This window comes from Oncorhynchus nerka, linkage group LG18 (assembly GCF_034236695.1).
Source record: "Oncorhynchus nerka isolate Pitt River linkage group LG18, Oner_Uvic_2.0, whole genome shotgun sequence".
Classification (NCBI taxonomy): domain Eukaryota; kingdom Metazoa; phylum Chordata; class Actinopteri; order Salmoniformes; family Salmonidae; genus Oncorhynchus; species Oncorhynchus nerka.
Window position 1 is genome coordinate 36849255 of NC_088413.1, and position 13989 is coordinate 36863243.

The 13989-nt window shown below is 46.1% G+C and overlaps 1 protein-coding gene across 1 annotated transcript in view; it reads left to right on the top strand.

Moving 5' to 3' along the window:
- LOC115145827 (catenin alpha-2) overlaps positions 1-13989 on the top strand; it is a 694158-nt gene that overhangs the window by 630129 nt on the left and 50040 nt on the right. Inside the window, 2 exon segments of the mRNA XM_029687379.2 lie at positions 7659-7810; positions 10996-11109. Of these exon segments, the coding sequence (XP_029543239.2) occupies positions 7659-7810; positions 10996-11109 (266 nt within the window).

Below are 13989 nucleotides of genomic sequence, written 5' to 3' on the forward strand. Positions count from 1 at the left end.
AATAGGGGACGTAAGTCATTTGGGATGCAAGCCTACTGTCATTGGAAGGCCCTGTCTGTACACGTCCACTGCAGTGTGTGTCTTCAACATGGAGGAGACACGTACACGGCAACAGACTTCATCTCTACTTTAGGTGGCTCTGTGGCATGTTTTGGCCTGGGGCCTGCTCTGTCTGAGGCTACATTGGTGCCTCCTGAAAGCTGGTGGAGAGATAGTGAGACGTGGAGGTGGAGAGGGAGCGAGAAAAAAACAGATGACATTTGGATGAGAGGAGAGGATGGAGTTGGTGGCGGAGAAGTGAACAGGTGGCTTCCTGGACTGCTGTTGCCTGTGCAAACTGCAGCCAGCACTCTGGGGTGTACTGTAGGACTGCCATCGAGTTAGAGTGTCCGTCAGAGAGGCCTGCCCAAGTGTGTGTGTGCTTATGTGTATTTGTGTTTACCTGTGTGCCTATGCATCTCTGTGCACTCGTTCAAGCCTATTAGTGTGTTCTCAACCTCAACGCCAGATACTGTCACCCCCCCCTTCCTCAACAACGAACACAGTCAGATTTATAGCTTGGGGTTTAGTACATGCAGTCTGGGCAAACACACACTCCATTCCAGATAAAGTCCTGGACTCATGCACTTTTTATGGTGAATCTCCAAAGAACAATATCCAGGACTAGGCTTAATCTTGGTCCAGGAAGCCAGGCCATAGGTTCCTCTGTTCTGTTCTGTTCTGTGTGTGTAAACAACGGGGCTAGCCTAGCCTAGCACAGCTGGCCCCGATGGCACTGTGTGTGACTTGTTTAATGCTTGTTTGTGACTTATCGCCTCCGGCGGCGAGGGGCACTCGAGTAATGCTGATGGTCTCTTTCATTATCCCAGCAGAGGGAAATAAACAGAGCAGCAATGGATTTCCCACCCTGCTAAATGACTTATAATGGGAAAGATGGAGGAGAGGAACGATGGCGGGAAAGATGGAGGAGAGGAACGATGGCGGGATCGGGCTGCCAGGGTGAGGAAGGAGGAATGGAGTCGGGTTTGATACTCATCTTTAGGGGTGGACTAGCCTCGTGCTACCACACTGAGCGTGCAAAGATAGTGAAACCTATTTTATATAACCTTGCAAGATCAGTGTGCTAGTACGAGACTAAGAGTGGACCACAGGTAATACTTTCCGCCTCTATCCATTTGTTTACTCTTATGTTTAGCCTTTTCTTCTTCTTTTTACTTCAAGGCTAAGAATAAAATCAAGTTTCGTCCCTGGTTGACCCGGTATCCTTAAAATAGCATAAGTGTGAAGCATGCGAATTGGACAGTTTGCTACCGCGGTGTATCGTGATTTTAGGCCGAGATTAAAACAGATCGAGGGTTTACCGGCGAAAGCCGACACCCGCGTAGCTGATGTTTTGGCAGTGACGGAGGTGTTACTGCGTTGGAGCTGTCGAATCGGTAAGCAAGCTCTTGGATCATTGTCAGGAAGCCCACACCCGTCCCAGTTCAGAACGAGAAAGTGTAGGCTACAAAATAATGGAGGTTTCGATCAGCCTCATCTATGTGTAGATCACATCTCACATTCTAGTGTTCAAACTTGTACACAAGGCTGCATTGGATTTCATTTGAATGCGACTCCATGCAGCCAAAGGCAATGTAGGTATAATGCCGGGAGCCACTTTTGGATTTCCCAGCTCGAACGCAGTTCCACATCCGACACCGCTTTGCGGATGTCTGGTTAAAGTGGTTCTGATTGAATTGAGCCCTTAATCAATCTGGGCTTTAGCACGTTGGATCACACTATTTGTGTTCATTCCCTGATTTCAAAGGATCTCACTCCCTGTCTAGAAGCATACAAGGAAATAGAAGCCGCCACATATGGAGTTGTCAAACCACTGACTGTTCCACTGCAACACCTGGAATGTGTCCAAAAATGGCATCCTGTTCCTATATAGTGCACTACTGTTAACCATGGTCCCTGGTCAAAAGGAGTAAACAAAAATAAAATTGGGCACCGTTACAGCTTGCTGTAATTGGAAGGCCCTGTCCACCTGACTGCACTTGTCCACTGCAGTGTGACAGCGGGGACACACACACACACACACACACACACACACACACACACACACACACACACACACACACACACACACACACATGCAAACACATACGGCAACAGACTAATCTCTACTTTAGGTGGCATTGTGGCATGTTTTGGCCTGGGGCCTGCTCTGTCAGAGGCTAAATTGGTGCCTCCTGAAATCTGGCGGAGAGACAGTGAGACGTGGAGGTGAAGAGGGGAAAAGAAAAACGGATATAAAATGGATGAGAGGAGAGCGAGAGGAGAGGAGAGGAGCCAGTGGAAGAGGACTGAACAGATGGTGTCCTGGGCCAGTGTTGCACTTTGTGTAAACTAAAGCCAGGTGTGTGTGGTGTGTGTTTGTGTTTGTTGTAGGACTGCCAGCTAGTTAGTGTCCATCAGCTTCTGACCTGCCTGGCTGAGGTCTTCCAGAGAAGCCAGCCCAAGTCTAGGTGTGTCTGCGTGCATGTGCATATTCATGCTTGCCTGTGTCTCCATGCGTATGTGTTTGTGTGAGCTTTTGTGCCTATGCATCTCTGTGTGCTATTAGCATGTCCTCGCCACTCAACGCTAGACGCTGTCACTCACCTCCCCTTTGACAGGTGTCAAATGGTCAAGCTGTCCAACCCGCTCTGCTTATTACAAGTGTCTCACTTTTGACCCCTGTCACGTATTGGCCCAGTTAGATTTATAGTTTGGGATAGTACAGGCAGTCGGGCTGGGCTGGGCACATACACATGTGCTGCCACCGCACACACATACACACACACACACACACACAGAGAAAGACACACACACACACACACACACAGAAAGACACACACACACACACACACACACACACACAGAAAGACACAGATACACAACACACACACACAGATGCACATACACATTGAAAGACACACACACACACACACACACACACACACACACACACACACACACACACACGCACACACACACACACACACACACACACACAGAAAGACACTCACACACACACAGAAAGACACAGACACAGACACACAACACACACACACACACATAGAAAGACACTCACACACACACAGGCAGACTGCACAACTCTATTAAGCTGAGCAATAGATTCCTGACAGACATTCTACTTCACACACACAGACCTGGGGATTGAGGCTTGTCCTTGAAGGAGGGGGTGTAAATCAATAGCCTCATAGGAAAGGGGTTCTCTCTCTCTCTCTCTCTCTCTCTCTCTCTCTCTCTCTCTCTCTCTCTCTCTCTCTCTCTCTCTCTCTCTCTCTCCCTCTCTGTATTTCTCCTCTCTCTCTCCACCTGCATTTAAACTAATCTTCAGCCCCAGAATTTTTATTTTATTTTTAAACTTGATCATTAAGGTTTTTCCCAGAGAAGGTAGATTAAAAAGCTGATATATGGCCTAGTGTTGGGCCAATAACCGAAAGGTCGATGGTTCGAATCTCGGAGCCAGCTAGGTGAAAAGTCTGTCGATGTGCTCTTAACCAAGGCACTTAACCCTCATTTTTCCTGTAGTCGCCTTGGGTGATTAGCGTCTGCTAAATGACTAAAATGTCATAAATTCCCTGGTTTTCCAGAAATCTTGCTGCTGATTCTGGGAATCTTCCAACCGGGATTTCAGGGGAAAACCAGGGAATGTATTGAAAGATCGCAACCCTAGTCATTACGCATGTTGCTGGAAATTGAATTTCCTCAAGGTTTGGTCATGCATGTCTACAATATGGGAGAGTAATTACTCACGCACACACACACACACACACACACACACACACACAGACACACAGACACACACACACACACACACACTAAAAGTCATGTCATATTGTATTGAATGGCAGATAGGCCTATGTCAGTTCTAGCACAGGTTACATTCTGTTTTCCAACCAAAAGCAACTGATGGAATGACATTACAGAGGAGAGGACTGGAGAGTGTGATAGCTAAGTCAAGAATCTTGTCAGCTGTGCCAATTTACAGTACACCAGCTCCTAAATGGCCACCAAGTTGCATCACCCTGCCCAGGTGTTTCCCACACTACACAGACACAGTGTTTTGAAATGAGTCACTCTCTCTCTCTCTCTCTCTCTCTCTCTCTCTCTCAGTTGTTATGATGATGGAATGTGGGGTTTTAGATAGAGGGAAAGAGAGGAGAGAAGAGGAAAGAGGAGGGGGAGAAAGAAAGAGAGAGAGGAGGTGAGAAGCTTCTTCAGCAGCAGTGGGTGGGTGGTATCGAATAAAAGCTGACTAGTGTATTGGAGTAGGAATCAGCAGTATAGGATGTACAGCGAGGTGAGACAGTTTAGCTGAGGTTGGGGCGAACTAGACCGCCCAGAGAGAGACTTGTAGGAAGAAGTCTCAGCAGCAGCTAAATCAAAAGGTGTGTGTGTGTGTGTGTGTGTGTGTGTGTGTGTGTGTGTGTGTGTGTGTGTGTGTGTGTGTGTGTGTGTGTGTGTGTGTGTGTGTGTGTACTTGTATGCGTGCATGTTTCTGATGGAGAGAGAGCGGTGGGTGGGGGCTGGAGATACTTCCGGTCAGACTTGGCACTCCCTCACTCCATTTCCTCCCTCTGTTCCCTCCCTCCCTTCCCTCCCTCCCTTCCAAGAGGCGAAAACACAAATCACAGTGACGGCTCCGGTTTGAAGGTTAATGGTACGCTCTGCGATTTACAGCCGTTTTGTTTGTTTGTTGCGGATGTGGGAAGTGTTTTTTGTTTTCCTATGAGGAGTCTATTATGTCACAATGCGAGCGGAGCTGTCCCTGTGTGATCTTAGGCCTCGAGGATGTCTTTGTTGGCTGCGTGGTGCCACACAGAACTTTACCGAATATTTAAGCATTCATTTCATTCATTGTACTTTCATGACTTCTCTCTTGATTATATAGTTGGGTTTAGGAAGAGGGAGAAACGTGGTCACGTCTAATTCCCTTTATCATTTCTCAACCGGAATGAGTGAAATTGCTCCATTACCATCAGCAACATTCCTCATTAAGCGTCTCAGAGAACATTTATTTAAAAACCCTAGCCCTGCACAAAATTCCCAATAGCCTATTTTACGCTTATCCAGTAAGTGGATTAAACTGAAATGTAAAAATAAACTAAAATAACTTGAGAGAAGAAAAATTAAAACAGTGTTTGGAGCACCTTTTATGTTTGTTGTGTAATAATCAGCCCCAATGTTTTTAAGACATACGTTTGTGTATTTTGTCTTATTTACCTGTCTGGCTTAAGCTTCTAATTGATTTTCGCCACCTCACGGTGAACAGAGAAGAGAGAGAGAGAGAGAGAGAGAGAGAGAGTAGAATTCCAATAATATCACACAGCGTGTTTGTCGGGGGATTCAGGGGCATATCCACTCGCACATTAAATCTTTGTTATTGTTGTCATCCCCCCCCCTCCATTAATTGTTTTCACCCTCCCTTCCAGCATTCTCATTAGACGTGCATCTTCTTCTTCTTCTTCTTCACCAGTGATCCGGAGCCCAAATTCAACCCCGTCTCCAATTCCATCCCTCTGATTGTATTTGTTTTATCATGCCTCTCTGAAATGTATTTCAACAGCCGCTCAGAGAATATGATGTCAGGTTTTTGGTATTGTCTTTATGCATCAGAAGCTTTTTGCGAGTGCCTCTCGTCTTGTTGTACTGGCCCCCTTTTCTCCTCTGGAATGGGACGACGACTCAGTGTAGACAGATAATGAGTACAAGCTGTAGACCGAGGCGCTTGCTGCTGAATCTGAAATTGTGAAGGCGGCACGACATCCACACGGATCGGGTACTGTGCTGTGTGTGTGTGTGTGTGTGTGTGTGTGTGTGTGTGTGTGTGTGTGTGTGTGTGTGTGTGTGTGTGTGTGTGTGTGTGCGTGTGTCCCTGGTGTCCACTTGACAGTGAAAACGGGAACAGGCCGGCTCTAATCATGGCTCGATTCAATAACACAAGACTGGGTCAAACAAGGTCGTGTCAATCCACCTAAATATTGTTTTGTTCTCTCAGTTTGTTCTCTCAGTCAGGTAGTTTAACCGTAACCCATTGATTTAGCTGTTACTGCTCAAGCAGAACCACAGCATTAAAACAATTATTAAAGGCCCAGTGCAGTCAAAAACACGCTTTCCTATGAGGTTGGAAAAATACTGTTGAGATTGTGAAAATTATGATAATGGTCTTTTAGTGTAGGAGCTGTTTGAAAAGCCTGTTTTGGTGCGATGGAGCTTTTGCTTGTCTGTTGACATCACCAAGTGGTAAATTAGTTAATAGACCAATAGGAAAGAGAGTTCCAAAACTTTATGCCAATAACAGCTAGTTTTCCACCCCCCCCGTCAGACCACTTCCAGACAGTCCTAGCAAAATTCTTGCTTGAGAAATTGCTCTTAGCTAAGAAGCTATTTTAGTTTATTTTTGACCATTTTAATTCAAAACATCACAGTAAGGTACTGCATTGTTACCCAGAAAGTATTTGACATTGAGATAAAAATGGCTGCATTGGACCTTTAAACATTGCCTGCATCAGATCATCACGAGTCATCTGAAGGTGATTATGTAGCTGTCCCATTCAACATGAATATATTTGGCACGGTTGCCCTGGTGTTTACTCAAATTCAACACCCCTTCTGTGAACGCACAAAGAACATACAGATGCTCCGTTGGCAACGCTTGCCAAACTAATATTCCCGCTAAATGCCAGTCATTGTTTTTGTCGGAGTAAGCAACTTTCTGTTTTGCAGCCTTTTGTTTTGTCAATGAATTTTCAGCCTGTTAACTTGAGTGGCTGTCAACCATAGCTTGCGCCTTAGCATGCTAACACTGACACACTAATAGGTGAATGGCTGCCAACCAAAGCTAGCACATTAGCAGCCTAGCACTCACGCAGTGATAGGCTGACAGACATCCGCCCCCCGGGTAGTGTAGCTAAGGTGAAAAGGCTAATTGGCGTGCAAAGGGCGCTCGGGCGCCCCATCCCTGTAGTGCCAGATTTCTGGTGACATCTTGTCTTTTTTAGATTGACAGAGTCTGGGACCCCCGCTTCAGAAGATGTGTTTGACACGCAGAGTGTGTGTCCTTGGTTTGAGAATAGAACACACACACACATTGTCTTACATTGACACACACACACACATGTCTCTTGTGGTATTCCACCTCTCTCAGATCAATGTGCCCGTCCCCCCAGGGGGAAAGAAACTTTTGAGGGATATTTTTTTAAACATTTCTCTTGCTTTTCACCTTTGTTTATCCTTATCTCTCTTTCTCTCTCTCTCTCTCTCTTGCTCTCTCTGTGTCTGTTTCACACACACACACACACACACACACACACACACACACACACACACACACACACACACGCACACACACACACACACACACCACACACACACACACACACACACACACACACACACACACACACACACACACACACACACACACACACACACACACACACACACACACACACACACACACACAGAGGAAGGCACACGGTGAAACATTCTAGTAGGACATGTTGTTTAAATAAATTAAGTGAGTCAAGTAAGTTCTGGTCGCCATTCTCATTGTCCTTTATTTCTCTCCCTTTTCCTCCCTCTCTCTCTATCCCTTCTTCCAGTCATGCCCCGTTTCGCTGAACAAGTGGAGGTGGCCATTGAGGCGCTGAGCACAAACCCCCCACAGCCCTTCGAGGAGAACGAGTTCATCGACGCGTCCCGCCTGGTCTACGACGGCGTGCGTGACATACGGAAAGCCGTTCTTATGATCAGGGTATGTCCACTTCCTCATTTCCTCCTCTCACGCTTCTCAAAGCATGCTGGGAACAGACTCCGTACCAAATTACGCTGGCTGTTCCCATTATTAGGGCACTACTTTTGACCAGGGCCCATAAAAGGTTGTGCACTATATAGGAACATGGGTGCCATCTGAAGACACACTTATTCTCCCATTGACATCAATGCAAGACCAAGTGTACATTGGGATTCACCTTATTTTCTCATTTTCTTTCTCATTATTATCCAATTCCAAGAATGTGCCCTGCGTGAGGTCACATGGAACGTTCATTTTCCCAAGATGAATCACAAACAATCTCCCTGATTTGATGTCACGGTATGAGAAATTAAATTAGATGGAAATTAAATTACAAAAAACTTCACGCTTCATACGAAACCTTATGGTGCAGTGTAACATGACATAAGACTTTAGGGCTGGTAGGAATAGACCACCTCAGTGGCCTTGTGGTTACAGTATCCACCCTGAGATTGGAAGGTCAGGGGTTCAATCCCTGGTTGAGTCATACCAGACTCTAAAAATAGTACCCGATGCCTCTCTGGTTGCCACTCAGCATAAAGGAGATGGATTAGGAGTAAGGCCCTGAGATAGACTAGCTTCCTGGCCAGGGGGGTGCTAAGAAGATGGAATTAGGCTGCTACCCTATTCTGGCTCTGACAAGACTTGTATACTTATAACATAATACTGTAAGGCTAGTTCCTTGGACTTTGTATTGATGTCACAAAAAAACCCTACTACCTAGTCATTTTTATAGACTCAGCCACACCACACTGTATCCAGTATGGTAAGCCTACTAGATGGTGTTTGTCTAGCATTTCTTTTTCTCTTCTCGTACCCCCCCTCTCCCAACTTTGGACTGCTGGAAAATTTCCCAGTGCAGTGGCGAGAAAAATCTAATTACGGGGAAATAATTTGATGTTGGTAAATCATGTAAAACAGGGGCTTTGAACGGACCGAGACCGACCCACCAGCCTCATAATCTATTTCCAAGTTCAATTACTCTTGGAGACTTGGAGGACTATCTATGATTTCTCGTCGTCGTGTCGCCTAACTTCCGTAATACAATGTGTAGCCTTTCATATGAAACGTCTGAAGGATGTTTTTGTGGTGTGCGTTTTTTTTTGTTGCTCCCATGTAAACTGGTGTACATGGATTTCTTTAGAAAAGGATTTCTTTAGAACCTGCTGGCAGGGCCTAGTTGTAGCCTACAACAGCAAGGGATTATGGGGGCAATTCTTCACGGTGTTAATTTCTGAAGTTGAGTATGGTCGGGTGTGTGTGTGTAGAGCGTTAATAAAATAGCATTACAAACACACACACACACACACACACACACACACACACACACACACACACACTCAAGTACACACGTCCGCAGAAATCTGCTATATGTCCCCTCCAGAAAATGGAACGTGCCATGCAATTCAACTAAAACAAGGCTTCAATGTTCACACTCATTTCCACACACAAAGGGAGCACATATCCGTTCTTCTGGGAACAAAGGGGAAATGATTAAGCTGCGGGAGGTGCATGCAAGTCAAACCTCACCCAGGATGCGTCCCAAATGGCACCCTATTCCCTTTATAGTGCACTACTTTTGATCAGGGCTCATAGTGCTGTGGTCAAAAGTCGCGCCCCTCTATAGGGAATGGGCTGCCATCAAATAAAATGCAATTGTATTCCTCACATGCTTTGTAAACAACAGCTGTGGACTAACAGTGAAACGCTTACTTATGGGCCCTTCCCAACAATGCAGAAGAAAAAAAAGAATAGAGAAATAATAGAAAAGTAAGACACGTAGTAATGGAAGTAATAATAGATATACAATGAGTAACGATCGGTCAATGGAAACGATGGCGAAAAACATTATGTAAAAAAAAAATTTTTTTTTAAAGGTTCAGATCAGCGCGTGAAAACACACAAAATTTGTCAGGAGCTCGTTAAACAATCGCTGTACACTAGCGCCATCTCCCATTCATTTGGAACGCACACACATTACCATCTTCTCCTCGTCTTCCTCGATGTACCACACGAAGAATAGATGTGCGAGATATTGACATTTGTCGGATATAGAGTCTGTTATCCCTCCTGCCTTTGTATGGTGTAGACACGCATAACTGTAACTTCTTCATGTTTCGTGTGGTGGGTTTGCGAGAAATCGGTTTGTCTTCGAGAGAAGCGCCTCCAAAGCTGTTTTCAATAAAACCAGCTTTTTGTGTACTTAGTGGCCTCTTCAGCTTGTAGAGGAGGTTGTTATGTCTGGAGATGAGGACGGTATAGACAATGTTTACAGTGTTGCCGGGATGATATTGTTGACAAACATTGTTGACAAACAGACAGATGGGCGACTCATCCCACTCTTCTCTTCAGCTAACTGCCTCCCGATTGGCCCGGGAAGCCGCCCCAGATCCCTGCTCTTAATTGGTCGAACGCATGAACTGATTCGTCCCTGAGTCCTGCCAGTCTAGAACATCTGTCACGTCCCCAGCCTGTCTCGCTGTGAGATAGCGGTTAGACACAAGTTGAAGATTGAAGAAGAAAAAACAAAATCGCGGAATCTCTTGAGGCCATTTACCCTCCCCGCCCTTTTCCCTCTGCGCTGTTTGATCCCACGATTTCAGCGAGCTTTATAGTGCTCTTATGGTGCGTGGTGAAACCCCCACCGAGACTTCTTAAAAACAATGATGCAAGGGACTTGAAATCAGAGCAAGCGTATACAAAATATTTAAAAAATCGGAATAATTCAACACAGGGAGATCTGACTTGCTGCTAATTGTGTGACATCTCCCGCCAGCCGCCCCTCACGTGACGGGAAGGCCTATCTGCACTCAGACTCGGACTAAGAACAGACTCAACCCAGGACGCAGAAGGAGAAGTGTGCGAGGGAGACGTACAGTAGAGGGAGTGTGGAGATAGAGATGTGTCTGAGGACTGATGTATTAAATATCTGTGTCGTGTGACACTGCAGCTGTTGACCTAATAGCCATCATGTTTTATTATCTCTCTCTCTTTATATCGCTCTCTCTCTCGCCTACATCTACTATTCTTTCATTTCTCTTCTCATCTCCCACAAACACCTTTCCCTTCTCTCCCTAATACTTTCTCCTTCTCTCTCTCTTTATTTTCTCTCTACACCCCCCCCCCCCACACACAATTCTCTGTAGACACCTGAGGAGCTGGAGGATGACTCAGACTTTGAGCAGGAGGACTACGACGCCCGCAGCAGGACCAGTGTCCAGACAGAGGACGACCAGCTCATCGCCGGACAGAGCGCCAGGGTGAGTGGAACTCTAGAACCAGCTCTCAAACCCCACTAGAACCATACACCCCACTCTAGAACCTGCTCTGGGAATATTCCATAGCACTCTGCATAGATTATTTAAACATGACTGAGTCGGAAATGGGACCCTGTATAGTGCACTACTTTTGAGTCAAGAGGTGCACTGCGTCGGGAATAGGGTGCCATTTCAGATATGCCCAAGGATACCCCTATTTTTTTCCCCAAAGGCCTCTGCTCCAGTCAGTGGGGTGTCCAAATGCTCATAATGTAAAGGTCAACCCAGTCCCTCAATCACTTGTGCACACTATCGTATTAATTCGAACTGTGCTGTGCTGGCTCAGGTATTTTCCTTTCACATTATTGTATTGTTGTAGTGTGTCATATTGCAAGTCGGCCTTCCCTTTCATTGCCTAAATTCTCTTGCACCACTTCAGTTTCTCTCATGTTCAACATAATATACATTCCCAGTGAGTTCTTCGCTGGATAAACGACACTATTGTATGATTTCAATATCACAGGATTCCATCATATGGTAAACGAAAAGCACATTGAAATGATCACAGCCTAATTGGATTGTTTTGAAATGATTAAAGCACGATCCCACTCTGGAGGAGAGACAGGTGTAAAATTGCAAGCGCAAATGAAGCTGTGGCAATTATCGTATCCCCCCTCCGATATTACTGGGAACGCACACACGACGCGTGCCAAGCCTGGATGGCGCCAGCCATCACCGGGGCTTTGGGCTTTGCGCACATTAGCATTTTTTCCCCATGTATTATTTGTACACCGGGGCCCTGCTTAAAGTACATTAAAGGGTATCAGGGCTTGCCACCCCTACAGCAGGGAGAGTGGTTGGCGGTTGGGGTTGGTGCATGGTGAATGGATTGTGGAATACCGGGTGGTAGGAAAAGGTTTGGTCTCATGTCTACTGCTGCTAGGAAGCCTTCGTCAGAGAGAGAGAGAGAGAGAGAGAGAGAGACTCATAAACACACACAATCAATCAAATGTATTTATGAAGCCCTTTTTTACATCAGCCGATGTCACAAAATGCTGTACAGAAAACCAGCCTAAAACCCCAAACAGCAAGCAATTCAGATGTAGAAGCACAGTGGCTAGGAAAAACTCCCTAGAAAGGCCAGAATCTAGGAAGAAACCGAGAGGGGAACCAGGATCTGAGCGGTGGCCAGTCCTCTTCTGGCTGTGCCGGGTGGAGATTATAACAGAACATGGCCAAGATGTTCAAACGTTCATAGATGACCAGCAGGTTCAGATAATAATAATCACAGTGGTTGTAGAGGGTGCAACAGGTCAGCACCTCTGGAGTAAATGTCAGTTGGCTTTTATAGCCAATCATTCAGAGTTAGAGACAGCAGGTGCTATAGAGAGAGAGTCCAAAACAGCAGGTCTGGGACAAGGTAGCACGTCCAGTGAACAGGTCAGGGTTCCATAGCCGCAGGCAGAACAGTTGAAACTTGAGCAGCAGCACGGCCAGGTGGTCTGGGGACATCAAGGAGTCATCAGGCCAGGTAGTCCTGAGGCATGGTCTTAGGGCTCCGGTCCTCCGAGAGAAGAGAGAGAGAAAGAGAGAGAAAAAAGAGAGAGAGAGAATTAGAGGCATACTTAAATTCACACAGGACACCGGATAAGACAGGAGAAGTACTCCAGATACAGTGGGGCAAAAAAAGTATTTAGTCAGCCACCAATTGTGCAAGTTCTCCCACTTAAAATGATGGTCTTGGCCATAGTGGAGTTTGGAGTGTGACTGTTTGAGGTTGTGGACAGGTGTCTTTTATACTGATAACAAGTTCAAACAGGTGCCATTAATACAGGTAACGAGTGGAGGACAGAGGAGACGCTTAAAGAAGAAGTTACAGGTCTGTGAGAGCCAGAAATCTTGCTTGTTTGTAGGTGACCAAATACTTATTTTCCACCATAATTTGCAAATAAATTCATTAAAAATCCTACAATGTGAATTTCTGGATTTTTTTCCCTCATTTTGTCTGTCATAGTTGAAGTGTACCTATGATGAAAATGACAGGCCTCTCTCATCTTTTTAAGTGGGAGAACTTGCACAATTGGTGGCTGACTAAATACTTTTTTGCCTCACTGTATAACAGACTGACCCTAGCCCCCGGCACATAAACTATTGCAGCATAAATACTGGAGGCTGAGACAGGAGGGGTCGGGATACACTGTGGCCCTGTCCGACGACACCCTTGTACAGGGCCAACAGGCAGTATATAACCCCACCTACTTTGCCAATGCACAGCCCCCACACCACAAGAGGGATATCTTCATCCACCAACCTACTACCCTGAGAGAAGACAAGAGTATAGCCCACGAAGATCTCCCCCACGGCACTATCCCGAGGTGGGCGCTAACCCAGACAGGAAGATCGCGTCAGTGACCCAACCCACTCAAGTGACGCACACCTCCTTGGGAAATCATGGAAGAGCACCAGTAAGCCAGTGACTCAGAGGGGAACTGGCCAGGCAGAGACAGCAAGGGTGGTTCATCGCTCCAGTGCCTTTCCGTTCACCTTCACACCCCTTGGCCAGACTACCCTCAATCATAGGACCTACTGAAGAGATGAGTCTTCAATAAAGACTTAAAGGTCGAGACAGAGTCTGCGTCTCTCACATGGATAGGCAGACCACCAGAGCTCGATAGGGGAAAGCTCAGCCTCCAGCTGTTTGCTTAGAAATTCTACGGACAGTAAGGAGGCCTGTGTCTTGTGACCGTAGCGTACGTGTAGATATGTACGGCAGGACCAAATGAGAAAGATAGGTAGCAGCAGGCCCATGTAATGCTTTGTAGGTTAGCAGTAAAACCTTGAAATCAGCCCTAGCCTTAACAAGAAGCCAGTGTAGAGAGGCTA